Source organism: Marmota monax, unplaced genomic scaffold (genome assembly GCF_021218885.2).
Source record: "Marmota monax isolate L192 unplaced genomic scaffold, Marmota_monax_Labrador192_F-V1.1 WCK01_AAM20220418_F8-fsc00147, whole genome shotgun sequence".
Lineage (NCBI taxonomy): Eukaryota > Metazoa > Chordata > Mammalia > Rodentia > Sciuridae > Marmota > Marmota monax.
In genome coordinates this window covers 2,178,391-2,206,238 of record NW_026693552.1, presented here as the reverse complement: position 1 = coordinate 2,206,238, position 27,848 = coordinate 2,178,391, and the positions used below count along the sequence as shown (strand labels likewise).

At 33.0% G+C, this 27,848-nt stretch overlaps 1 protein-coding gene across 1 annotated transcript in view; it reads right to left on the bottom strand.

The window, feature by feature from the left end:
* Positions 1-27,848, bottom strand: part of Cnbd1 (cyclic nucleotide binding domain containing 1) — a 403,883-nt gene that overhangs the window by 131,008 nt on the left and 245,027 nt on the right. The window contains exons 7-8 of the mRNA XM_046458653.1: positions 5,259-5,390; positions 4,006-4,138 (exon numbers count right to left, since the gene is read on the bottom strand). Coding sequence (XP_046314609.1) covers positions 4,006-4,138; positions 5,259-5,390 — 265 coding nt within the window. The remainder of the gene's footprint in view (positions 1-4,005; positions 4,139-5,258; positions 5,391-27,848) is intronic.

Below are 27,848 nucleotides of genomic sequence, written 5' to 3'. Positions count from 1 at the left end.
TTTTTATATCTAACTAAAACTAAGCTATTAAAAAATCAAAAGTAGATTCAGCTTAGTTGAGATGTATATGCTAGATCCCAGAGCAATACTTAAGGAAGTACATTAAAGTAATAAAGTACATTAAAATCATCAAATAATATAATGTTACATTAGAAAATACTGATTTAATAAAAGAGTCCAGTAAAGAAGGAAGGGAAAGAAACAAAAAGACATCATAATTACAGACATGTGATCACCAGCACCCCAGGCAACACCTGATTCTGAGATGCTTGAGTGTCCCTTGGGCCTGTTTTGATCCTAAGCATAATTTGTTAATCTGTAAGAGACTGAAGTTAAAAAGGTGTTGAAATTTAGAATCTAGTCCTACAATATTTCTTTAGGTAGAGCTTTAGAATACATGTTCTGTGGCTAGTAAACACTCCACTTTTGGTCTGACATGACTAGGGATCTTTTTTTTTCCTATTATTATTATTATATTCATATATTTTGTCTTTTAGAACTGAATTGATTGCTAGTATTTTTTCAGATTCTCTGATTAGCATGTTTGCCTGTTAAATTACATCTGGAGAAAAATGGAGCCAACCAAAGACACAGAAATACTAAATGTTTGCTAAGTTAACTTATCTTTTTTTAATACACATGAAACATATAAGAACTAGTTGATACTAAGAGAAGGTGGTTGGTATTTTTCTGTTGGCAACATCCTGAAATATGACCTGGGAAGAATTTGGATATGATACAAACTGGACAAGCCCAAAATTACAAGCCACATTGTACACATCCCTGATAGTCAGGTTCCCTAGGTGCATAAAGCAAAGGAGGAAGACTTAAGAAGTTAACAAAGTAAATAGATCCAGCAACAAGATTTATTTATTTCAGAGATTGCAAATGACTAATCCTAAACTCTATTAAGCTTTAGAATAATTAACTAAATCCCTATGAAACTCATCCAATATATATTCCTAAAATAAGATCAAAACACACATAATTATGTTTTGGAAATCATACTACTGCTAATTTTAAACCCAGATGATAAAAATATGATTTAAGCTGCAATCCATTTTTTTCTGGTAATAATTCAAAAATGAATCTTAAAAAAATCAAAAAGTATTATATCTGTAGTTCCTCTTTGATATGCCAATTTTATCACTATCATAAAAGAAAATTAGATTAGTTTGACAAGACATTCTTCACCTATGTATGTTTATTTATAAGAACCATAGTATTTCAACATTAAAAGGGGCTTTTAATGATCAAGTGAAATTGTCATTCTTCTTTTAAAAGAACAAATGTTTTCTAAAACTGCATGAGTACTACACATTTATACATTTAAAAATTAGTGAAAAGAGTACTTTTGACTTTTTAAATGTAATCTCAGATTGTCTGATACAATAGATAGTTTAACAAACACCACCATTACTTTCCAAGACATTTATCAAAAAGAACTTAAACGCAACATTTGTCTTAGAAACAATTGTGCCTAATGACTTTTTTAACACTTTGATGTTAAATTTAAGTATTTTAGATTGATAAACAATTATTATTAGTATCCAAATATGTACTTTTTAATCTCTTTGGTTACTTATATATGTATAATTTAAAATATCTTAGATATTTCTTTCCTCTCTTTTAGTCACCTTAAAATAGTAATGCTATAATATATTGAGCTGGGTATGGTAGTGAACACCTGTGGTACCAGCGGCTTAGGAGGCTGAGGCAGGAGGATCCTGAGTTCAAGCCAGTCTCAGCAACAGGGAGATGCTAAGCAACTCAGTGAGACCCTGTCTTTAAATAAAATACAAAATAAGGCTGGGTATGTGGTTCATTGGCTAAATTCCTCTGAGTTCAGTAAATAAATAAATAATATATTGAAAAGGCTGAGATATCATGTTTTTATATGAAATGACTTTTGAAGTGAGGCAAATTTAATATTTCTTTTTTAAAATATTTACTTTTTAGTTGTAGTTGGACACAATACCTTTATTTTATTTATTTTTATGTGGTGCTGAGGATCATGCCTTTCACATGCTAGGTGAACGCTCCAGAGCTGAGCCACAATACCAGCCCCTTATATTTCTTATATAAATAGAGAAACCTACAATAATTCTAAGATATATGGATCTTACTTTTAAAAATTATTTCTATGCAATAAATATGCTGAATTTTGAAATGCTACATTCCTTTTTGTTACATAAGTCAGTTTACTACTTGTTTTCCAATGGACTTTTGACTAAAAAAATGATATTTATACCTTATTAGGAAAAAAATATTTAATGAACAAAACCACAATATGAATATTCATTTTTCATAAGCAAGAGAAAATATATGTATATGACTAAATATGGGTTAAATGCTGTATTTCAAAAACATGGTAGTTGAAATATAAATGTAAGCACTGGTAGAAAATTGGGAACATAATCTCAGCCAATCTATAGTTCATTAGCATATCCCTATTCTTTGAACCATAAATTTGCTGCTAATATTTACTGTTTCACAGTTTTATAAAAAAAATCCTCTGTCCCAAACAAAACTGAACCTCACTTTCTTGTTGAATAGTAACTTCTCTGAGGATATCTTAGCCAGAACTCAAGACTTGTCAGCCAGGTTATTGTTATTAATTAGAATAGTCTCTGGAATTTGTAACTCAGACACTTGTTTTTTGATTTTTTTGTTTGTTTTTTGTTTTTGGTATTACTAAAAATTAAACTTGGGAGCATTCTACTTCTGAGATATAGCCTCAGCCCCTTGCCCTTTTATTTCTTATCCAGATGGATCTATAACTTGTGACCCTCCTATGTCAGTCTACAAATTAGCTGGAATTATAGGTAGTGAGACACATTTTTTTTTAGAACTTTAATCTCAAAAAATTTTGAAATATCCTTCAGTATAATTATGCTTCTGTATGCTTTGGGCAGAATTATTTTGTTCAAAAGTTTCCTTTTCCATTATAGTGAAGGTACCAGTTTGAGGGAAAAAAAGAGACAAGGTACAATTCACTGTGTTCTTTTCAATTGTTTCTTGTGTGGCCATAGTGATTCCTTACTGAAGTAAACCCACAGCACTGACCTAACCTCCACTTATCCTTTTGTGTTGATATCTGATGATCAATTGGCTTTCACGGGTAGACCAATTGTCATCATGACTCTATGGCATCTACACTTTGTGTATGCACACCTGGGGAAATCCATACATCCTTATGATGCTTGACATGAAAAATGTAGACTCTTCATTGCTATTTCCTCTTACCTAGGCCTTACTTATTCTCCATACAAATGAACATCACTGATATGAAAATCTGAATCCCAAAATACTCCAAAATTCATGAAAATTCCACACTTGACTTCAGATGGACAGATTGCAATCAAACCACAGAGGAATTAAAAATATTGTATAAAATTACCTACAGTTATACAGGTATGCATATGAGGTATATATGAAATATAAATGAATTATGTATTTAGATTGGGGTCCCATCTCTAAAAATATCTCCTTATGTTATGTAAATATTTCATAATCCAAAAAAAATCTGAATATGAAAAACTTCTTGTTTTAAGCATGGTAGATAAGGATATCCAATCTATAATTATTTTTTTCCACTGATAATAAATTTTTAGCACAGATGCTGACTAGCCACCTTGCTTATTAAGTAGTTGCCCAACCAGGAAGACAGGGAATTAATGGCTACAACCACCTATCGCATTTCTCCTTCACAGATTGACCCTTATTGTGACTTCAGGGTGAGGCAACAGGAGTAGTAGCACCAGAGGATATAGAGGAATGTGGAAGTAAGGCTATTTCTGAAACCACTTCTCAACTCGGTGTGACATTATTATCAACAGAACACAGATATAGTCTAAAAACCCAAGTTAAAATTAGTCACTAAGCAAATTAGGGAATACCTATACTAAGAAATTCTATTTCAAAATGTTGAAACTATGAAGAATTACAAATTCCAATAATAAAATATTATGTAAATAAAATTATCTAAAATTGAATTAAACTCACCATGACCCGGAGGAAATTTTTTCCATTTAAGAAGTGGAATTAGCACATATATGGATAAAGTAGGCCATTCCATATAATAAGGACACTTACGGATTAATTTCAACTTTTGTAAATTTTCACTTTTTACTTTTTCCTGAAAAAAAGATGTTATTATCAAACTTTCCAATATTAGAAAATTTAAAAAGAAACAAAAAATAGCAAGTTGACAAATGGCAGAAGAAAAAAATAAAGATTATACAAATGCAAATTAGTGTAAAATACATTTGAATTGTACTGGGCCATCACTCCATGACCACATAGCCAAAATGCAATATTCATCTCTAGATCTGCTCACTAAAATTATATTTTCCATCTTTCCTTCATAGTATGTTATTTAAAGCCCTGTCATATTCAAAACTAAATTTAAAAGTCATAGTTGATAATATCAAGTATATGATAATAATATTAGGAAAATAAAAAAGAAAAACATCTTTTTAAAGTGAGATACTGTGCTAATTGAAATAAACTGACACTAGGTATTTGGAATGAAGTTGAATTCTGAGAAAAGTCACCTGTTCCACTAATAATAGGACCACTATATCAAAGGAAATCCCCATTTAGAGACCTAAAGTGAAAATATGGATTCTTCCCCATCTCCACCCAACATGAACTCCTAATTTTCCAGCACCTAACAGGACCTCTCAGGGATTAGAGCCTATCAAGAAAAGCTGGGATAGCAGGACTAGTGAGATCTCCCAGTCCCATCATTTAACGAACTTCCACTGCCATCCAGGGAAAAAGAAATAGGAGAGAGAAAAAAATTTAGATTTGACTAGAAAAAATAAAATTGTTAAATTTACTAAATAAGTTATCTTAAAATTCCAGAAATAGGGGGTCAGAATTATACTGTAATTACCTATTCATGAAGCCCTTAGTTGGACATCAGTTGTAACTATGAAAAAGCATGCCAATCACGAGAAGTAAGACTAAGATAGCCAGTAGAGATTTGGAGACCAGTAATACTACAGTCTAATCATCTAGTATTCCTGGCACATACTTGATGAATTAATTAATTAATGGTTTGAAATTCATAAAAAACCAAAGGGCACTCAAAAATACAAGTAAAATGTACACATAAAGACTCTTGTTTTCATCTCAAAGATCCACAACCAGTAGAGACTACTTAAGTGATGTTAATCAAATAAAGCACATTTTTTATGATTTCCAGGTCAAGTAAAATTTAAAAAAAAATTTAAAAGTTGTGGACATCATACCAGTTTTAACTTTTCATATTCCTTTTCAGGGATTTTAAGAATTTCACAATTGTCTTCTGTCACCACTGACTGTATTTCTAATTCCATCTCAGGTGTAATCTTCAGTGATCCAAAAGTACTCAATTGTCCCAGCTGTAAAGATACCAGAGAAAATTTAAATTTTATTAACACTTATTAACATCAAAAGCCAGCCAGAATGATAGGAATAGTCTGGGTGAGTCTAAAAAAGGAATTGTAGCTCAAGTTGCAATTCTGTGAAAGAAAGGATGTCAGGTAGCCTTTCATGGATGGGTCATACTTCTCTCCAATGTCACTTCCCTAGAGCAAGAAAAAAGTTTTAATCTTCATCATCTGAGGAAAATATCACAGCAAAAGATCTTTTTTTCCCCCACTGGTTTAAGTGCCAGGATAATGGCTGACACATAATCAAAATTTAATAAATACTTGAGCATGGTATTGTGGTGCACACATGAAATTCCAGCTACTCAGAAGATTGAAGAATGAGGATTGCAAGTTTTAGGCCATCCTCAATTTATAAAGAAAACAACAACAAAAAGAAAAACTTGCAGTGTAGCTCAGTGGTAGTTTCCCAAACATGTGTGAGATTTTGAGTTCAACTCCCAGTACCCATACACATACATAAAAAGAAAAAAGATAAATATTTGATGAAAGAATAAAGAAAAATTACACACTTATATGCATGTTCTTTTTTCATTATCCTCATATGTTGGTAGGTTACTAATAACAAGATGAATATAGTATTATGCAATGTAAAATCAATGGCATATAGTATGTATTCAATGTGTAGCTTCCTAGTTTAATATGTGAAAGATAAATATTAAACATGGAAAAATATAGTCACTAGAATACTTATTGAAATTTATCATAAAATAAAGAGATTATATAGAACTACATAGAGGATCTATATCATTCATGTTTGCCTGGAGAAAACTGGAGGACATATGAAGGACAAGGGACATACTTGTATTGGAGATGAAGAAGCTTCCTAGGGAAAATGTTAAATCAATACAGCTATCCAAGATGATATCAGAGGACATTCACTTTTCTACGTCAATTGCACAGAAAGACTGAATATTTTTCTTTTTTTAATGAAATGTATAACTGAGGTAGAATCTATAAGTCCAGGTATGAATAAGAAATTAAAATTGTTAAAGTCACTGCAGAATTTAAGTAAGTGATCCACAGTCCTGGGTTCTGGGACTGCTATACATGTAGAAACAGGGTAACAGACTCAGGACTTGACATATATGTAGTAACCTACCATACATGTAGTTCTGGGACTTGTCATACATGTAGGGACAGGGGAATAGATTCAGGACTATGCAAGATGAGGAACTGCAATTAAGCTTCCTGGCTTAGATCCTAGGACTTTGGAGGATGCACACATACATGTGAAATGGAGACAAGAAAAACTCCATCCACTAGTCTAAGCAAGTCGGGTAGAAGCTTGTCTTTTAGCTGTGAAACTAGACAGCATTTCCACAAAATCAGGAATATAGTTCTGCAATTTATGCGGGTGCTGAATATACATTTGCACATAGTACATGACCCAAAGCTGATTGTAAATCCTGGTATATAACTAACCCATAGGATTCAGGATTATGGAAACATTATACAACCCTAAAACACATATGGAAGAACAGAAGACCCAGAATAGCCAAAGCAATCCTAAGCAAAAACAGCAATGATGGGAGTATCACAGTACCTGACTTCAAAATATACTATAAAGCCATAATTAGAAAAAAGCATATTCCTAGCATAAAAATATATGTAGACCGATGGAATAGAACAGAATATACAGAAATAAACCCAAGCAGCTGCAGCCATCAGATTCTGGGCAAAGGTGTCAAAAACATATGCTGAGAAAGATAGCCTCTGTGATAATTTAAGACCTGAAGTTTTGCAACAGTTAGAAGAAAACATAAGAAAAATACTTCAACATACAGGCACATTCACTTCTTGAATAGGGCTCCTATAACTAAAGAAATAATAGCAAGTGTAGATGAATGAGATGGCATCAAATTAAAAACTTTCTATACAAAAAAAGGAATAATTAGTTGAATGAAGAGAGAGCCTACAGGATGGGAGAGAAATCTTTGTCAGCTACACTCTGACAGAGAATTAATTTCCAGAATACATAAACAAAACTTAACACAAAAAATAATAATTCAACTTATAAACAGGTAAAAGAACTGAACAAATATTTCTCAAATAAAGTACAAGTGCCCAATATGAAAAAATACATAGCATTTTAGCCATCATGGAAATGCAAATCAAAACTACATTGAGGGGCTGGGATCATGGCTCAGTGGTAGAGTGCTTGCCTCACATGTGTGAAGCATTGGGTTCAATTCTCAGCACCACATATAAATAAGGTCAATCGAAAACTAAAAAAAAAAAACTACATTGAGATTCTGTCTCACCATGATGAGAATGTCAATCTTCAAAGATACAAATAACAATAAATTATGGCAAGAATTTGCAGGTAGATGGGGCAGGGGACCCCTTCTATGCTATTAGTGATAATGTAAATTACTATAGCTAACATGGAAATCATTATGGGGGAGCCTCAAAAAACTAAAAATAGAACTAACATGTGATCCAACTATATCACTCCTGGATGTATATAATTGAAGATATCAATCAGTTTACTAAAGAGCAATTTGCATACCCAAGTTTTTCACAGCATAACTCAAAAGAGCCAGGGTATGGAATCATCTTGGTGCCTGTCAACAGATGAGTGGACAAAGAAAATATGGCATATATGCACAGTGGAGTTTTATTCAGCCATAAAAAAGAATGAAATCATGTCATTTTCAAGAAAGTGTATGGAACTAAATATCATCATATTAAGTGAAATAAGGCACTCAGAAAGACAAATATCTCATTTTTTTTCCTCACATGTGGAATCAAGGGGAAAAGAGATGTGAAATTAAAGGGAGGATACAGAGAAGTAGAAGATCAGGAGGAGGTAGTAAGGGTAGGGTAAGGATAGGTCATGGAGGGTGGAAATAATCAAAATATACTATATGTAAGTATGAATATTCCAAAATACAACCCATTATCTGCACAACTAATATGAACTAATAAACAATTTTAAAAGACTTCCTTTGCCGCAGTCTGGCTGTGCACAAAATCACGAGCCACTCAAGCAGGAACAAACTTTATTTTTGAAACTGCCACCAATGCCCCATATGCTCCCGGGAAGATTGCCGACCAACCCACACAGCGGTCTCCTGACCCCAACAGGAAGTCCCTCCTCCGGAATTCCCTCCTACCGCACTTCCCCAACCAATGGGAACTCTCCAGGAGTCCCATAGCAGGCCGAGGTGGACAGCAGGAGTCCAATATCCATATGAATGCAGATCTTAACATAATCATATCATCTCAATGGCTTGCTGTCATCACCTTTCAACCAAAAATGCCATGCATCATATTACTTGGCTGTGGCTCTTAACATTCCTTGGGTTTTCTTTGTTCAAACTACAAATTTAATAATATAGAAATTCGAACATTATGAGTGGAAAAAGTAAAATGAGAACAAGGACAGAAAGTAAAGAAGTGGTGAAGTGAGAGATAATTGCTCTGAATTTCACAAATACAAAGATTAATACTGCAACTATCTAATAAAAACTAAAATTTGTCAAATAATAGAAACAAAACAAAGGCAAATAATTATACAAAATGAAAAAAATTATTAAATCAACATTTTGGGGGTGACTCACACCAAATGACTCACACAGAAAAGAAACTTCCTTATCCTCACAAAGAAGCTGAAAAATGTAACAAAATGTCATAATACCACACATTTTTATCTATCACATTTAAAATATTTGTCTCTTCTGACCTATGGAACTGGAAAATACTTTTATACATAACTCTGACATTGTAAAAACCTTTAAAACTGAGCCAGATGTGGTGGCACATGCTTGTAATCACAGTAACAGGGAAGGATGAGGTAGGAGGATCTCAAGTTCAAAGTCAGCCTTAGCACCTTAGCATGGCCTTCAGCAACTTAGTGAGACCCTGTCTTAAAATAAGAATAAAAAGGGCTGGGGATGTGGCTCAGTGGTAAGTGTCCCTGAGTACAGGAAAAACAAACAAATAAAACACCTTTAAAAACTGGGAAATTATCTGGAACTATCTACTAAAAATATAGATAATTTATATAATATCCCATTTTGAAACCCCTCTCATAGGAATCTATCTTATAGAAATAAATGCATTTTAAAAATATATTTACAAAAAGTTTATTGTAGCCCTTTTTAGTGACCTCTAATTGGCCACTGGGTTTGATGTATGCATGAAACTTATAAATTCATCCAAGTCAGGTCATAAAATACGGTTAAACACAGTGGCATCTATGGTTAGCCTGGAAGAATTCTTGTGAAGAAAAAAAGGCAGTAGGTGAAGACTTATGTTAAAAATCATTTTTTACAAATTAAACAATTACAAAATCATCTCTGTATGTAGGTGCATGTAATTGTTGATATATTAGTGTCAGTATATATATATATATATATATATATATATATATATATACACACACACACACATGCAGTGTATATATGTATATACATATGTGCATATATATGTATATACATATACATATATGTACAGTGTGTGTGTGTGTGTGTGTGTGTATATGCACACACAGGGTATACTAGGTCCAGATTCACAGGTTCAGGGGAGAGTAGTGGAGCTGAAATGGCACATTTTCAACTTTTTCTTTAAACTTTCCTGCATTTTTTTAATGGCAATGGAGAATGTGTATTAGAGTTGAAAGTTTTAGACATTTACTAAAAGCATATAAAACACAAGTTCAAAACAGTATGCATGGTTATTTTCCATCCATGTGTTCTCTCTTGATATATTTCATGCTGATAGACAAAATATTTCAAATTATATGCATTAGATGTTTGTAGTTGTCATTTTTAGAAACTGTAGATAATTATTATTGTCTACTTTTTATGTCTGTGTTTTCTGAACTTTTCAACAAAGAGCAATTTTTAAATAAAACAACCCTCTAAGGACATTTAAATGAGTGACATCTCAATCTTTCTCAATTTTTTTTAGAAAATGTCATTCATGAAAACTATAACATAATCCTATTCTGATGGGAATAGTGGGTGGATATGCACAAAAAGAACATCTCTCTCTCTTCTTAATTCTCATGTTATTTGACTAAAACGTAAATTGATGGTTAACTTTGAGAAATGATGGATTCTTATACTTAAGAGTTTTTAAGCTGACCCAAATAATCTTTTCTTCTGAATAAGAGGTGACAAATCTTTAAAGATTTCTTTCATATAAAATCATCTTGACATTTGTTTTAAATCACCTTTCATAAATTTTAACTTATCTGGAGAACCGAGTACAGAAGAATTTTATATTTTTTTCCCCTTTGTACTACTTTTTCCACTGCTTCTAGCTTCCAGGCATTTACACATTAAGCAAAATCAATAACTAAAATTAGAGTTGCTATTTTTAAACCAAGGAAAGGTTTTGATCTAAATCCTGTGGAATAGACTTCTTTTCTCTAAGAGGCTGAAGAAGCAGACAGAGAAAATACAAAACTTCTCTAGATCACAAGCTTATAACGTAGGTCTAATGAATAGACTCTGGACTTCTAAAAGATGCCCAAATCCTAATATTCTGTAATTTGTGAATATTTGTAATTTTTTCTTGAACAAGTTTCTGTATCTTTCATTAGAATCTCAAAGCTGTCTGGGTCCCCAAAGAAGATTAATAAGTACTGCTCCAGAGAGAAATATGTTGCACATTTCCCCCCTGGATTTAGAACTGTGGTAGCTTTTGTGGGAAGTGCATTCTAACAGCCAAAGAATGACTGATTATGAACAAGTGTAGGGAGATATTGCATTTCATAATATTTCACATACTTACAGGGAATTGGGGCCATAAGGAGGTTAACAAATGATATCTGAAAGAAGCAGGGACAAACTTGATATGAGGACAATCTGGTAGGCACCTGATACATTCCTTTGGCTGAGGGATTGGCACGTGTACTCAAATAGGAATTCTTTGGGTATAGTCATTCCAAGTCTTTATACCAAGTCAAAGAGTGATACCTTCCCAATTACAGAAAAAGAATTGATCTTTGGGGGGTTTATAAATAAATATGTACTTTCTAGGTAAGAAGAACAAATCAAGACAACTTGTACATGTAGCCAATAAGTTGTTCTTTAAAAGTTGGCAGTTCATGATTTCCTATTATGTCCCCTATTCATTTTGGCACAAAGAGTATAGATACCATAATGGATCAAAAAAGTAGAGGAAGAAGTTCTTTTCATTTTCTCTAAAACAGAGTGGTCTCTTCAGACATTCTTAGGACAGTTCTGCCTTCTTAAAAGCTCACAGAAAACACTTGCCTGAAATTCCTAGTATATTGACTACTCTGAATTTTACACACCTTCAAGATTCTGCTTGAAGACAGGCATGGTGGCATACTCCTGTAATCCCATCAGCTCAAGAGGCTGAGGCAGGAGGATAGTAAGTTCAAAGGTAGCCTCAGCAAAAGCAAGGGGCTTAGCAACTCAGTGAGACCCTGTCTCTAAATAAAATACATAGGGCTGGGGATGTGGTTCAGTGGTCAAGAACTGGCCCCTCCCCCAAAAAAAATCAGCTTCATTTTTCAGCTTGTGTTTCTGCTCTGTCAAAGAGACATTTTTGACATCATTCATCTCTAAGATTTTGAATGAATTATGTACCCTATTTTTTTTGTTCTGTAACATGCAATGTTCTCATAATTTAGTGCTCTCTACAAAAATTAGTCACAATATAAACCACTATCTTCAAGACCCGTAATATTCTAATTAAATGTTGTACAGTTTGAAAAGTCATAAAACCTATTCTATTGATTAAGTCTTAAATTTGGTGTATAGAAGTTGTGAAGTTTTGCTTAATTCTGTGGTTTGAAAATTTCTGAAATTCAGTTTATGCCTTAGCAAATTTTTAAAATATTAATTTTTAAAGATGTTCTATGTACACTTAAAAGGAATGTTCATTCTAAATGTATTGTTTGCAAAGCTGAATACATGTCTGTTAGGTCAAGTTTGTAAATTGTGTTGTTCAAAATTTCTGTATCTCTACAGGTGATTTTGTTTGGTTCCTCATCAGTTATTCAGGATGTCTATTAAAACCCCCCAATATAGTTGTGAAATCTTTTTCTTTTTCTCTCCATAAAGTTCTCTTTTAGTTTATTGTATATTCTTATATTGTTATTTTGGCGTTTACCCTAGTGACTGCAAAATGCATCTATGTCTTATTAAAATGCCTTAAATTATTTCCCAAAAGTTCTGATCCACCAGTCTCTGCTCAATTGCTCATCCCTATGATGCTTACAGCTGACAGATGTCTCTAAGGAAAAATAACAGGATGTACCTGACTCAAAACAATGTATTTCCCTTTTCTTTCAAATTGTCACCCCTCAAACCTTGGTTCCCTTGTTTGTCCTTCAGTTGTTTCAAACTGCTATGTGTTTGTTTCATTTTACTCCACTTTAATTGTTGTTCTCAATATGGGATTGATCTGAGGCAAACTATTTCATTGTGGCAAAATGTAGATTGATATCTAGCAGACTGAAGTAACTAAGTTCTTTTAAAACAAGGTCTCCCTTCCATGTCTCTTGCCTGGACTCCTTCCTTCCTTCCTTCCTTCCTTCCCTTATTCTGTCTATGTAAAAAAACATCATTCAGAATAAGCAATCAGACAAGGGTAGCCAAGCCTTTGCTCATAGAGAGAAAGAGAAGAGTGGAGAGTCTGGTATGATATCCCATACTTTCAACATACATTAGTGTCCATGATAGTAAAAAATTTCTAAAGAGCCCCATGCTGGTTTTTACTTTTTTTTTTCCTAATAATATAAATACCAGAAAGGGGAATCAAGGTGACAGCCTCTTAACAGAAAGAAGGAATTAATAAAGTGCAAGATAAAAGGCAAGGGATATATGCATATACTTCATAATTGAAGTTGATAAGAAAGTCAAATAATGAATGCATTAATAACAATCTCCAATGCCTGTACTACTCATATGCATAAGATAGCAATGACAGCAATGTGAATATTTAGCATTGATTGCTACTTTCTTGATTATATTTGTCAAAGTTGAATGTCCTGTTTTTTTTCTTCTTTGTCAATTCTTTTGAAAGTTTCTCCAAGAGCTCTGACTTTGCTAGTTCATATAAAAGGTATTTCCAGGAGTGCCAGAAAGGGAGTAGACCAACAAAGAAAAAATAATAATATTTCAATGAAAGCACCTGTAGAATTCATAGAAAACGTGTTGCTGGCATAACTATCACTGTCACATTACTTACAAAGTAAATTCTCCTGAACAGCTCAGTCTCCTGCATTCTATTTGCACATGAACACAGCTTAGCTGATAACCAAGACCTGATCTCAAAGATTCCATTCTCCTTTTTGTTGTTGTTGTTGTTTCCTTTAATATTTCAGAGAGACAAAGCCTTCGCCATTGACTGGAACAACAGGTCTCTTTTCTCTTCTGGTAGATTGGGCAAATCACTTTATCTTAGCGAGCTGCAATGTTTTTTCTCTATGTCCCCAACTGGTCCTAACTGAATTAAATTAATTGTGAGGGAATCACCCAGCATGATTCATCACTTTCATGAATTTAGTTTGGAAAAATTAAATTTTTAATTCAACAATATGTACTTTAGAAATTAAACCAACTTATTAAAAATAATATTTGAGCATATAAAATGTATTTCATTATTTTCCAAACATTCTGCTCAATCAATAATGGTGACTAGTTATATAGGAGAAAAGTCAATTTTCATATGTTTAATCTTTTTATTTTCCTTTTATTAGGAAGTAATTAATCAGTCTGATATACAGAAGACTGATTCTACAGCCTGCCATTAAAAATAGTCACCCCAGAATATTATTTATACAATTGCTTTTCCATACCTTGATGTTAGACTGCAAAATATACAACCTAAGTAGCACATTCATAATAAGTTAAGGAAACATAAGAACTAAAAATATTTCTATATTAATGTTAAATTTAGTGTCAAAGTTATTACCGTCTACTTTAAATAATCATAAACTTAAAAACTGGCATGTAAATGTCATAAGAAAGTAATGGTGCATATGCTGAAATGCATGTTTATATGTGTTCATATGCAAGTGCTCATCACATGTTCATTAGCTATTACAGTTATAAAACTTTATGTACCTTAATGAACTTACAGTAGACATTTCTTATATGGCTTATTTATAAGTTGGCTTTTCTGGTGTAATTTGAATTTTATATAAACAGTTGACACATTTTAGTTGCATCATATAGCAGACTTTTTCCTTATAGACCAGAAACAGTGCTCTTGACTTCATACACGAAACAGAACATTTCCTTCACATCATGAATTCCATGGCTCATATATCCATTTATTCTGAGTTTCATGTGTTCTTATAAAGAAAATTCAGCTGAGTAATGTTAAAGTGAAATAAATGTGTCAGCCTAATTTTAATGTGAAAATGATTCAATATTTACATTTTTTTACTTATGTAATTTGAAATGCATTTTGTTCTTTTCCATATTTACCATTAAAGAGATATAAGCTTCTTAACTCTATTTTCTACTTTTAAAATTGCATAGCCATTTTAAAAATTTCTATGTATAGAAAACATGTAAAAATATTTATAAAAATAAATCCTTGTACTGACTAAAGAATGTAAATTTGTCCTTTTTAGGTGGAGTTATTATTTTACTTTTTAGAATATATTTAACTTTATCTTAGCATGATTTTATGTGACCCTAGAATATCATATGATTTTACCTATTTCTCACATTATAAAAGATTAGCATAAACATTAAGCTATGTTTTGCTAAACATTAAGTTTTGAAATAAAATCATGTTTTATTTTAATGAAGCCCATTCATTTTTCATTGCTGCAAAACTATTCTTATTCATTCTTTTATTGATATACATTATTGTATTATCAGTTTTTGTCTATAAAACAATAATGATATAAGCAGTAGTGTTCAGGTCTTCTCATTTCATAAAAGTAGTGTCTCTAAGATAGATGCCTAACAATACAGTTTCTGCTCTATTTGCTGTTAGCACTTGAACATCTAGGAAACTCTTGATCAAACATGGGTTAAATGCCTGTTTCTACAATGAATATCAGTTTCTTCACAATTTCTCCAACATTATGTTCTGTCTAATTTTAAATATTTGCCAATTTGGTGGTAAGAAAAATCATTTGGTGAACATTTTTGTTATCTATTTATATTTACTGCTAAATGAACAAATTATTTAGTGTTCATTCTCTCCCTGCTAAAGCGGTTGAACATCATTGAATTTTCCAGTTCCTTAATTGATAGTTTCTGTTCTGTAAGATACACACACACACACACACACACACGTGTAATAAAACTTAATGTACCTTAATGATGAAACTTCTCATTTTCCTGTTATTAGGAAATGTGTGTGTATGTGTGTGCACGCACGCACATGCATATATATACAAATACATATATGGCCAAAATATATACATATATACATATTTGTTTTCTGTTTTTGTGTTCTGTTTTTGGTACCAGGGATTGAACCCAGGAATGCTTAACCACTGATCACCATCCCCACATCCCCAGCCTTTTTATATTTTATTTAGAGACAGGGCTCTCACTGAGTTGCTTAGGGCCTTGCTAAATTGCTGAGGCTGGATTTGAACTCACAATCCTCCTGCCTCAGCCTCCTAAACCACTAGGATTACAGGCATGTATACCAGTGTGCCCAGCCCAATTTATATATTTTATACCTTCATTTTATTTTCCTTCTTGACTTTTATGTATGTATGTATGTATGTTTGTGTATATACACATATTAGTATATGAAATCTACAAATATATATTGTATATTTTAAGAAAATAACCATATAAATATATATGTTACTCCTTTGCCACTTATTAAGCTGTAATTATATTCATCCAACGTGTGTCTTGTGTTTTTACTTGCTGTCTTTGGATGAACAAAAGTTTAAATTCAAATTGATTTTAAGCACATATCCTTGTAGTTTACTTCTATGTTTCCTGTGTTTAAAAAAAAAACAAAAAACTTTTGTTATTATGATAATCATGAAGAAGAAATTTTGTCACATGACCTTCTAAAATACTTGAACTCTTTACTTTTACTATTATGCTTCTGATCTGAAGTTGATTTTTTTTTTTAATTTAGTATGATGAAGGCATGTAGTCTTATGTTTTCTGTCTACAGAGATAACTAATTGCCCTGGTCCAAATTAATGAATCATTTGCTCATTTTCCCCTCTGCAGGTTATGTCAGTGTTTCATGTTAATCGTTTTTATGTACATGAATTTAATTTTTGGATTTTTTTCCTGGCTGTCACTATGGTCACACACAAGCTACTGGTGCATGATATTAAGTATTTATTTATGTCTTGAAATCTGGTAGGACAGGTTCTTCTTCACCAGGGTCTTCTTTGGGAGTATCTAGGCTGCTGGGAGCATTTTGATCTTTAGGATAATATTTAGAATTAACTTTTCAAGGAAATTCTTTCTAAGGAAATTTCTTTTGAAGGAAATTTAGATATTTTTTCAATGAAATTGTACCACTTTGGGAAAAATTCATTTTTATGATATTGAATGTTCTCATGTATAAATGTGATTTACCTACAAGCCTTCTCTGATATCTTTCAGTGAAAATGTATAATACACTGCAAAAACTTGTAACACACATTCAAGTATTCATTATTTTGTATAGTTAAATAGACTATTCTTATTAATCATATTTCCAACTAATTTATTCCTCTGCTTCTATGAATTATTTATTTTATTAATTATTTTACTGCCAAACAATGTATTTACAAACAATGTATTTACTTAATTCTCTGATTGTTTCCAATTAGAGGATGGCTAGCAATCTTCTTGGAAAAAGACCAGATAGAAATTATTTCCATGTTTGTAGGCCATTGGGTCTCTGTCACAACCACTCTAATCTGTCAATCTAGCATCCACAATCTATAGAAAATAAATATGGTATACCCAAATAAACTTTATTTACAGAAAAATCACTCTAGTCTATATTTTGCTTGAAAGCCAGAGTTTGCCAAACTTGAATCTAAAGCTTCATTCATATAATAAAATCCTCACATTCTTTCCATCATTTAGTTTTTAACTTAAAAATGCAGAAAATAATTATGCCATAATTCTATATGAAATAGGTTTTTTAACACTTAACCTAAAATGTTAGTGACATTTAACATGATATATAGTATATAAAGTATTGCCAATATTTGATATTTGTGTACCTTAAAGCATCTTAAAAATTACAGCATAATGCACCAATAAAATATTTTTAAAAGACCTATACAAAGAAGACTAATGCACCTGTGACTAAATGGGAACATATTTCTGAATGGAAGGATTATACATGACTTTTTTGATTGCCCACATACTTCTTTTATTCATGAGTAATATGTATATTACTTATATTAAATAAAATAATGCTCCTTTTAAAAAAATACAGTATTAGATTTTTTTAGTGGACTTTTTCTTGTGATGTCTGACATTTGATTTTCTTTGGATTAGGAAATTTAATGTCCTAGATTTTTATGTTTATGTGTGAAAGACAAATAAAATATGTTATATAAATATCCATTAAACTCTTAAGGAATAAAGTACCAATGTTGGGAATTTTACTTTCTTTTGTAAAATTTAGTGGTTCTGCTATAATGATCTTTTGGTATATTGCTCTGTCAACAGAAGTCCTTTTTTTTTTAGGTGAGATATCACTGTACAGAAATATAGAACAAACTCTTGGGGGAAATAATTGAATACCTGAATCTATATGACAACACATGTGTTTGCGTTTGTGTGTGTATATGTACATATAGATTTATGTATATGTTCTTCAAATAAATTCTTAGCTCTTTTTAACAAACCATCACCATCAAGCACCTAAAATGATGCCACTGTGAAACCATTCAATAAACATCCTCTTAATGATTTTGAATAGTCCAGATAATTAGCATATATTTCATCAGGCTCAATTTATGCATATATATTCCTGAAGATAAGCAAAAGCAACATCTTGGAAAAAATATCTAGAGAAAAAATAAGTTATAGAAACTAGAAAATATTGTAATTACCAGCATTCACACACACACTCACACACACACACACACACACACACACACAGCTTTCACCCGAATAAAAAGCTTATAAAGAGAAATATATAATGGTCATCATAGTTGACATGGACAATAGAGTAAATATAAATATTTATAATTGGAAATAAACCACTGTATGTCCCCATATTTTGATGATTCTTTCATATGCCAGGTAATATGGCATGTGGAACACATCTAAAAAAGAGTTCTACCACACCCTGGGACATCTCTTCCCCATCTCAAAGCTGGATCGTGCTCCCATCTTTTGCTCTCATGGATAAACTGCACTGGCTTTAACCATCATATTAATCTGAAGTTATCAGCTGCCTTTTGGGCCATCACCACCACATTATTATTATCTCTAAGGCAGAGACTATTTCTTATTTATCTCAAAGCAAAACACATAGCAGTTGTTTAAAATATATGTAAAACTAACCTGTCCCTAAGGAAAAGTCATTTATCAAAACAGAGGAGGACATTTTAAAGTACTTAAAGATTTCCATTGCTAAAGTGGTAAATGTCATATTTATCTCTAGCAGAACCAGAGAACCAGAGGCAAATTTCAGTGCCCAAGGACAGGAGAACACATATGTCCTACTCAAACAGAGAAAGTTTACATTTTCTCCATCTTTTTGTTGTATTCAGATTCCCAACAGAGTAGATGTTGCCCACTCACATTGATGAGGATAGATCCTCTTTACTCAGTCTATTGATCCAAACCCTAATCCCTTTCAGAAACAACCTCACAGAAATACCCAGAAATAAGGTTTTATCAATTATCTGGACATCTGTTAGTCTAGTCAAGTTGGTGCATAAAACTAACTGCTACATGAGGAAAGATAAATAAATATACAATTAAAATGCAATGTTTCTAAAGAGGATGAACCTATCTTGGAACTCAATCTAGTGTTTTGACACTTTCTTCTACCTTCTTGTTTTTTAATAATTTAATGAAAACATAATATTCTGCCATCATATATCACAACATATCATATTGTGCTTTAATAAGAACCTATAGGGACAAAGCATAGTTCTTGAACTCTGGCTAAATACACTTGGATTTTCTAACATGAACAAGTCAGAAGAAACGAACAAATTTCAAACAACACTGTAACTGGTATTTCCAAACTGGTGGCAGTCTATGATCTAATGAGGAATGCTCCAGTCATCAGAAGAATACTTTTCAAGGCCAAACCTAGTTCCATAGGAATAGAAGTGGTGTTTTGTCCTCATAGAATATAAAGACATAGTACATGCTTATACATAGTATATTTTGTCTCTCTAAATAGTAAATCCATACACAGATATAGACAGTGTACATATATACATCTCAAATAATTGGTGGTTTAATTTCAACTGCTCCAAAGTAAGGAAAGGTGTAGTTAGAAGGCACTATTATAAAATACTGGGGAGAGTTGAAATTTCAAAATGCATTTGAATAAATCATTGGGCATGGTGAAGCATGTCTGTAATACTAGTGGCTCGGAGGCTGAGGCAGGAGGATAGCAAGTTCAAAGCCAGCCTCAGCAACTAAGCAGGCCCTAAGCAATTTAGTGAGATGTGTCTCAAAATAAAAAGGACTGAGACTGTGGTTCAGTGTTTAATTGTTCCTGGGTTAAATCTCCAGTACAAAACAACAACAATAATAAAAAAAATTGACATTGTTTGTTACCTGAACAATTGGGAAGAATCAAGTAACTCTAGGGAAAAATAACACTATGCAAGGCAATCTCTTGGAAGAAATTCTCGTAAAACACAAAGACAACTTCAAAGCATTTATTATTGTATGTTTTCGGGAGCTGTCAAGAATCTCAGAGGAAAACTTTAAAGATTTATGGTGCTAGTGGAGAAAAAATTTACTTTATAGAACAAGATAAAAAAGTTTCCTTTTTTTCTCCAAAATTACTGATCTTTAGACATAGAGGGGAAATGTTGTTAATCAAAACTCATGGCTCAAAAGATACAAAAAGCAAAGGATTTGTTGAAAAATAAATAAACTATTGGCAAATGTACAACACTTATAGCAGTCAGACACAACTTGTATCAATCTGCATGGTGTTCTATGACCAGACAAGATCATCCATTGTCCAAATTCCCATAGCTGATCAATGAGATTGTTACCCAAGACACTTGGATTCCAAATACACAGTCTACCAAATTGTGTGGTTGCTCAAATAAGTGTTTATTTTTTTTTCACTTGGATATGGGCAGAGTTCTCTTAAAGTTGCATTTTTGTAGATACTAATCATATTATAAAAATACATATTTTATATACATATTAACCTTGGTATGTCAACTATTTTGTTTTATTTAATAAAAGCATAAAATGTCTCTGCTCTGCTATGTAAGATATCATGCTCAAGACTTTCAAAATATCAAATCAGTGAGACACAGAGTCTTGGTAACTTTCCCAATAACTTGAACATACAACTGGTGAGTAGCAATGCCAATATTGGAAGTTGAGCTGTATGCCTCTAGAGCCTTAACTGACTCAAATTATTCCTCTTTGCTACCTGTGTATGCTCAGTATCAAGCACAGAATAGCCAAAGAAAAGATAGCTATTGGATGTTAAAAATTATGACAAAATATATTTAATATTCATTTTTTAAAAAACTAATTACATTTATAGATTTTTCAAAAATTTAAAATCACAAACCTACATATTAAGTGACAAGAAGAAATCATAGTACTTAAAATGACTTTATCTTTTCTGTGATCCCTTCTCTTCAAACAACTGTAATCATTTCTTCTCCCTTTACAGGTTAGTTCTACTTTCATAAACAGGTGTAATTTGATGAGGTCATTCGCAAGAAATAAAAGTTTAAATTTAAAATAGGATTTTTCACAGTAAGTCTATGGGTATTCTCGCTTTTCTGCAGCATCAACTTATACTTTTCTTTAAAGTTTATCACAAGCTCCCTCTTCTGACATGCATTATTTGGCCATTCAGCCTGTCCCATCTCTGTCATCTTATAGCACTTTTGTCACAGATAGTTGCCACTTTAGTAGAGACTATCATGCATTTTTATTCAATTTATATGTATGCCTGTATTAGGCCCCGAATAGATTGAAAATAATTCATTAGTTAATTAATTAATAATTCCTCTGAGGTTTTTTAATACCCACAGCATTGATCAGGGCTATTCAAATATTTAACAACAATTTCATAGTCATTTTTGTTTCCTCAGTACTCCACAGTCAGCAGATAACACAAAATGAACCTTCATTGAAGGTTTATTGAATAAATTATGTTAAAATACCACTTAAAAAATAAATGATGAGGTCTTGAAGATGGCAGAATACAGGTTGCTTTCTTAAGTGCTCCATGGCTTGAAACCAAGGAAACAGATAGGCAGCTACTCAATAAGATGAGTGGGAAAAAACTGGACATTACTGGAAATTAATACTGGACATTCAAAGCAGACTGGGGACTCAGGAGGTTGGGTATAATAAAATAAGGAAGAAATCTCCCACGCCGCCATCACCACCAGTGCTAGTTGGAGTGGTACTCCTGCAAGCAAAGTGGAGGGATAAGAAAATTAAGAGGACTGTGTCATGTCTGGGTGTGGAGAAATCAGAGACCAAAGACACTACTAGACTAACTTAAAGGCATGCTGCACAATATCCTTGTGTGGGAAGGAAGCTGCAGGTCTCCTGGATTTCTGCAAAACACAGAGGAGGAACATTTTGCAGATAGGCTGCTGGGACCAGCAGCTGGGGAGCGGATCCTGGCAAACCCAAATTGGGTCTGAATTATAGGACTGACAAAGCCACAGCACAGACATAGAGCATGCCTAAGTGACAAGGAGAAAATCAGATGCAGACAGGGGTTTACACAGGAGAATACAGGTAGTGGAAAATCACTCAGCTCCTCCCTTCCACTTGGGTCAGACAGCTTATAGAACCAGTTGGGAGAGACACACCTGGCCAGGAATTGGGAAGCGTGGGGGCAAGAGTGACTTAGTTTAGAGATTGAACCCCAGAGACCAGGAAACACAGTATATATGGGAAGCCGAGGGAACAAAAGATTGGCTCCTTCACCATACCAGTGGAACCTAGGGGAGATTCCTGGGGTACAGTCTCCCAGCCTGGATTGGCAACTGCTGGGCCCTGAAGGTGCACTGATTTTAAAACCTTCAGACCATTCACTATTCAATGAAGAACCTGAGGCCTACGTAGGCCTAAACACTGTCTCTAAGAGCTCTGCCTAAAGGATCTCATTTCCCAAAAGTTCCAGCAACCCCACCCTGAGGGTAGACCAGGTATTACTATTACCAGAAGAAAATGTAGGCCCAACTCTCCATCATTTCAGTTTAAGATTCATTGTCCTCAACAAGACTCTTAAAGCACAAGAAGTAAAATCAAGAATCAATAAATGGATGGCTTCAAATTAAAAAGCTTCTTCAAAGCCAAGTAAACAATCAAGAAAGAGAAAGCCTACATAATGGGAGAAAATCTTTGCAACTTGCATTCAGAGTATTAATGTCCACTTTGTAAGAAGAGCTCAAAAAACTTACAACACACACAAAAATAAACAAATAACCTGATCAGTAAATGGGAAAAGGAGCTGAAGAGGAACTTCACAGAACAAGAAATATGAATGGTCAACAAATATATGAAAAATGTTCACTGCATCTAGCCATTAGAGAAATTCAAATTAAAATTACACTGAGATTCTATCTCACTCTAGTCAGTATGGAAACAATCAAGAATACAAACAATAATAAATGTTGGCGAGGTTGTAGGGAAAAGAGTAACTCATACACTGCTGGTGGAAAGCAAATTGTTGCAGCCACTCTGGAAAACAGTATAGAGATTCCTCAGAAAACTAGGGATGGAGCCACTATTTAACCCAGTCATACCACTGCTTGGTATCCAAAGGAGTTAAATCAGTATACCACCGTAACACAGCCACATTAAGTCTATAGTGGCTCAACTCAAAATAGCTAAACTATAGAACTAACCTAAGTGCCCTTCAAGAGCTGAATGAATAAAGAAAATGTGGTATATATACACAATGGAATATTAGTCATAATTGAAAGACTATGACTTTTGCTGGTAAATAGATGGATCTGGAGACCATCATGCTAAGTGAAATAAGACAATCCCCCCAAACCAAGGTTGAATGTTCTCTCTGATGTATGGATGCTAAAACCCAACAAGGTTAAGAGGAGGTAGAGAAAAAGAAGTTCAATGCCTTAGATAAAGAAGAATGAAGGGAAAGTAGGGAGGATAGGAATAGAAAAGACTGTGGATTGAATTGGGGTGACATAATTTCCTATGTTCATGTATGAATACACCACAGTGAAACTCCACATCATGGACAATCATTAGAAAGGTTATACTCCATGCACGTATAATATAGGTCAAAATATATGCACTCTACTATCATGTATATCTAAAAAGGATAAAAAAGAATAAATTATATATTTCTAGTATTTTATTCTCTAAGTAAAATAAAAATTGCTATTTTGATTAAATAAGGTTATAGATTCTATATGTAAAATTCTACTTTTTTATGTTAAAACAATAATTAAAATGAAAACATTGATTCAGAATAATGTTAAAACTCTCAATGAAAAAGATTGCAAGTCAATTATCATATAATGTTTGTCAACACAATTCACAGACTTACATAGGAAGAAAATGTACCCTTTATTTTCATATATGTGAACATAAAAATGAAAGATTCTTTTTCTCTTTCTTTATAAGATCTAGTACATGTTGAGCCACAATTGAACCATATATATCACAATAATAAAGTAGTTCTGGAAAACTACTCTTGTCAAAAAGGTGACCAGGGACTTAATCCAATTTAAATGTCTATATATTTGTTGTTCCATCAAAAAACTGAAGTTATTATCAGTTATTGTTTGATTACACAGGTCTACCATCAGATATACTAATTATGATAGATTCCACAGTGATGGTTCACTACTTCAAAAAATATGATTTTTTTCCTAGAAAATTTGCTCAGAAGTATATTTCATTTTTTAAAAGATAAAAACAAAAGCCTTCTCAATGTAAGAAATAGGTGCCTGAGAGCCAGCCAGTATCAGAGGGTGAAATGTGTTACCCCAAACTTCCTATTGACCACAGTGGCTCTAAAATGACTAAATACTAAGGATATTATGATAAAGATGTGATGGAACATATTTATGGCTGTGTGACTGAACAGTACCACAGCATTTGAACAGAGTAAATGATAAATTGAATGGGGGTAGAAATAGTCAATACAAGTTTGTAACAAAAATGTTACAATAGCACCAGCCATAATCAACACTCACAATATGAAGAAGACTAATTCCACAAGAATCAGGAAACTGAAACTACACTCATTGTTCTCAATGGTCCTGTTTTATAGTGAGCATTGCGAATCTGCAGAATGATTAAGTTGACTTGTATAATGTCAAGTTAACAACTAAGAATTTTGTGTCAGCAACATATTCATCTACATAAGGGCACTTCTTTACTCCTTTGCTTGCTAAAAGAAATCTAATTTTGCCCAGAAATCATGGAGCAAGCTCTTAGGAGCAAATTATGATTATTATAGGCTAATAATCATGAACACACTCACTTCTCTCAATCTGGGGTTGAAAGGTGGATGTAGAAGTCAATGTAGCCAATGGAAAGTCTGCCTCAGGTGGACTTCATGAAAACGTTTACTTCACTGATTTAAAAAAAATGAAGACATAATGAAGAACCATCCCCTCTTCCATGCCTGAAATAGTGACAACAATTTAGGGGCAAATATCAGGAGTAAATTCTATATTCTACAAATGGCAAGATATAAAGATGGGGAAATCTATATGTCCAGGCTCTAAATTAACCAATGCCCAACTCTTCTATCTCCAGATTTTATGTGAGTTATTATCTTTATTATCTAAGCCATTATTGGTAGGCATTTAGAATATTCAAAACCCTCTTAAGTGATTAGAGAATTTGGCTTAATCTCTCTAACAGATTTCCTAATTTCATGAAATGGGTTTCAGCTGTGAGAAGAAAAAGACATACTCTGTATTCAAAGTACTTGAATACAAAAAAAAAGTTATACATTACACTCAAAGCTTAGGCTGATGTAAAAACATTCTGATAGTTATTGGCAGCATCCACTATGGATTTTCAAAAACCAAAGAGCCAGCCAGGTGTAGTGGTACATGCCTATAATCCCAGCGGCTCAGAAGGCTGAATCAGGAGGATCAGGAGTTCAAAGCCAGCCTTAGCAAAAGCAAGGTGCTAAGCAGCTCAGTGAGACCCTGTGTCTAAGTAAAATACAATATAGGGCTGGTGATGTGGCTCAGGAGTCCTGAGTTCAATCCCTGGTGCCAAAAAAAAAAAAAAAAGAGTGTTTCATTACTAGAATGATCAATGGTAGGGACAACTGAATTATTAACCTAGGAAATAAAAAGCATAAATAAGTAATATAAAAATTATATAATAGGAATTCCAATATAAAAATTACAGAGCATTATTTCCTCAATTTTTCATCATTTTGGACTTGTTAAAAAAATAACCCACTTGAATCAAAGTATGGAATATGATATGTCAAGAAATTTGTAATGTTTTGAACAACCAACAATAAAAAATTAAAAAAAAAGGTGATATGAAAAAAAAAATTTAGAACTAAAATAGTAAAGAATCCCAAGGCAATTTGCATTAAAACACCAAAAAATTTTTTAAAAACCTAAAAGAATCTTAAGACAGTAGTCTTAGAAAACTTCATAAAGATGAATTAGGCACAAAAGTGTTACAAACTTGCAAATGAAGCAGTTCAAGAATCCACTGGACTCTAACTGAACCGAGTATATGATGAGCATTGCATAATAATTACTTTTTATATAAACACTGTCTTTAATGGGAAATCAAACACTACCAAAATAAATGCAAGTAAATAAGTTTTCCAAAAATACTTAGGTTAAAAAAGAAAACTTTTAAAGTAACAAATTTAAGTGTATAATTTAAAGCCCTTTTAAAGAATGAGCATAGTTTCATTAAAGTAAAATCTCATTTGGATCATTTTAATCAAAAATTTTCAGAATTAGACACATAAAACTGACAAATATATGTGTATTAATATAAAAATGTATTAATTATGCAGCTAATATTTCTACTTTAATTAATAAAATACTTTCCAGTTCAAAGATCTAAAAATTTAATTTAAAATTACTTATAAATTTAGTGGTACCATTGGATCAATAGGATGTACAATTGAAAAATTATAGTTACATTATATACAACATGAAAATATATTTTGTGTCTTCAAAAGCTCCAATTATAAAAGTAAATTCAATAAATTAATGGGTCAAAATGTTTTTCAGAAATATATTTTTATAAAATCATGGTGTCAGTGAAACCCAGATGCCTTGAAGGTAGAAATCAACACATTTTACTACAAAACAATTTGATATATCTATAATGATAAAAGAACCATTAAAGTATTTTTGGGTCCTATCCTAATGGGAAGCTACAAGGATATCTATTGTCCCATAGAGTCTGTCTCCAGGTCAGGGCAGCAGCTGGCATAAGGTCAGGACTAGAAATTGGCCGAGTCCCAGGAAGGATAAAGGGAAGATCACCAGTTTGTTATCATACCCATTGGGAGGTCAGTCAAAGTAGAAATTTGGCTGGGTCCAAGACAGTTGTAATGATTAATTTTAATTGTCAACTTGATTAGATTAAGAGATGCGCAGGATTAAGAGGCTTATGGGTGTGTCAGTGAAAGTGTGTCAAGGAATGATTGGCATGTGGGATAACCAACAGAAATGGAGACCCCCCTAAGTGTGGATAACACCATCCAATAGGATGTTGACTTAGATGGATAAAAGTTGGAAGAACAAAGGAGCAGCAGCAGATGCAACCTCAATTCTTCTTGAACTGGTTCTTGATTGCTACTGGGATCATTGAGGATATAGGACTCTCATTCTTCACTCTTACAAAGCGAACTCTGCCAGTTATTCTCCAGAAGCGTTTGGTCTCAAACTAGGGTAACACTGTTGATCTCTCTTGTTCTGGGGCTCTTGGACTGGTTCTTCCAGTTCTCCAGCCTGCAGATGGAGATTGTGGACTAACCAGCTTCTGGTTGTGTAACCCAACCTAATAAGTCCTCTTTTTATAATTATACTTCCTGTTGGTTCTGTTCCTCTAGAGAACCCTGATTAATACAACAGCAGAGTACAATGACACCCAGCCTCACCTGTGACAGCAATTGAGATCTAGGCACCGTTGAGATACTGCTTCAATCACAGTCAGCAGAAAGAAGCAGAGTCCACCATTCACAACCTGGAATAGTGGAAGCTAAAACTCAGCAAATCAGCTGAGTCTCTATTCAGTAATTAGTACTTTAGAGAGCTACATCAGCAGAGGGAACACTTCTCCACCATAGATTACTCAGAGAACTCAA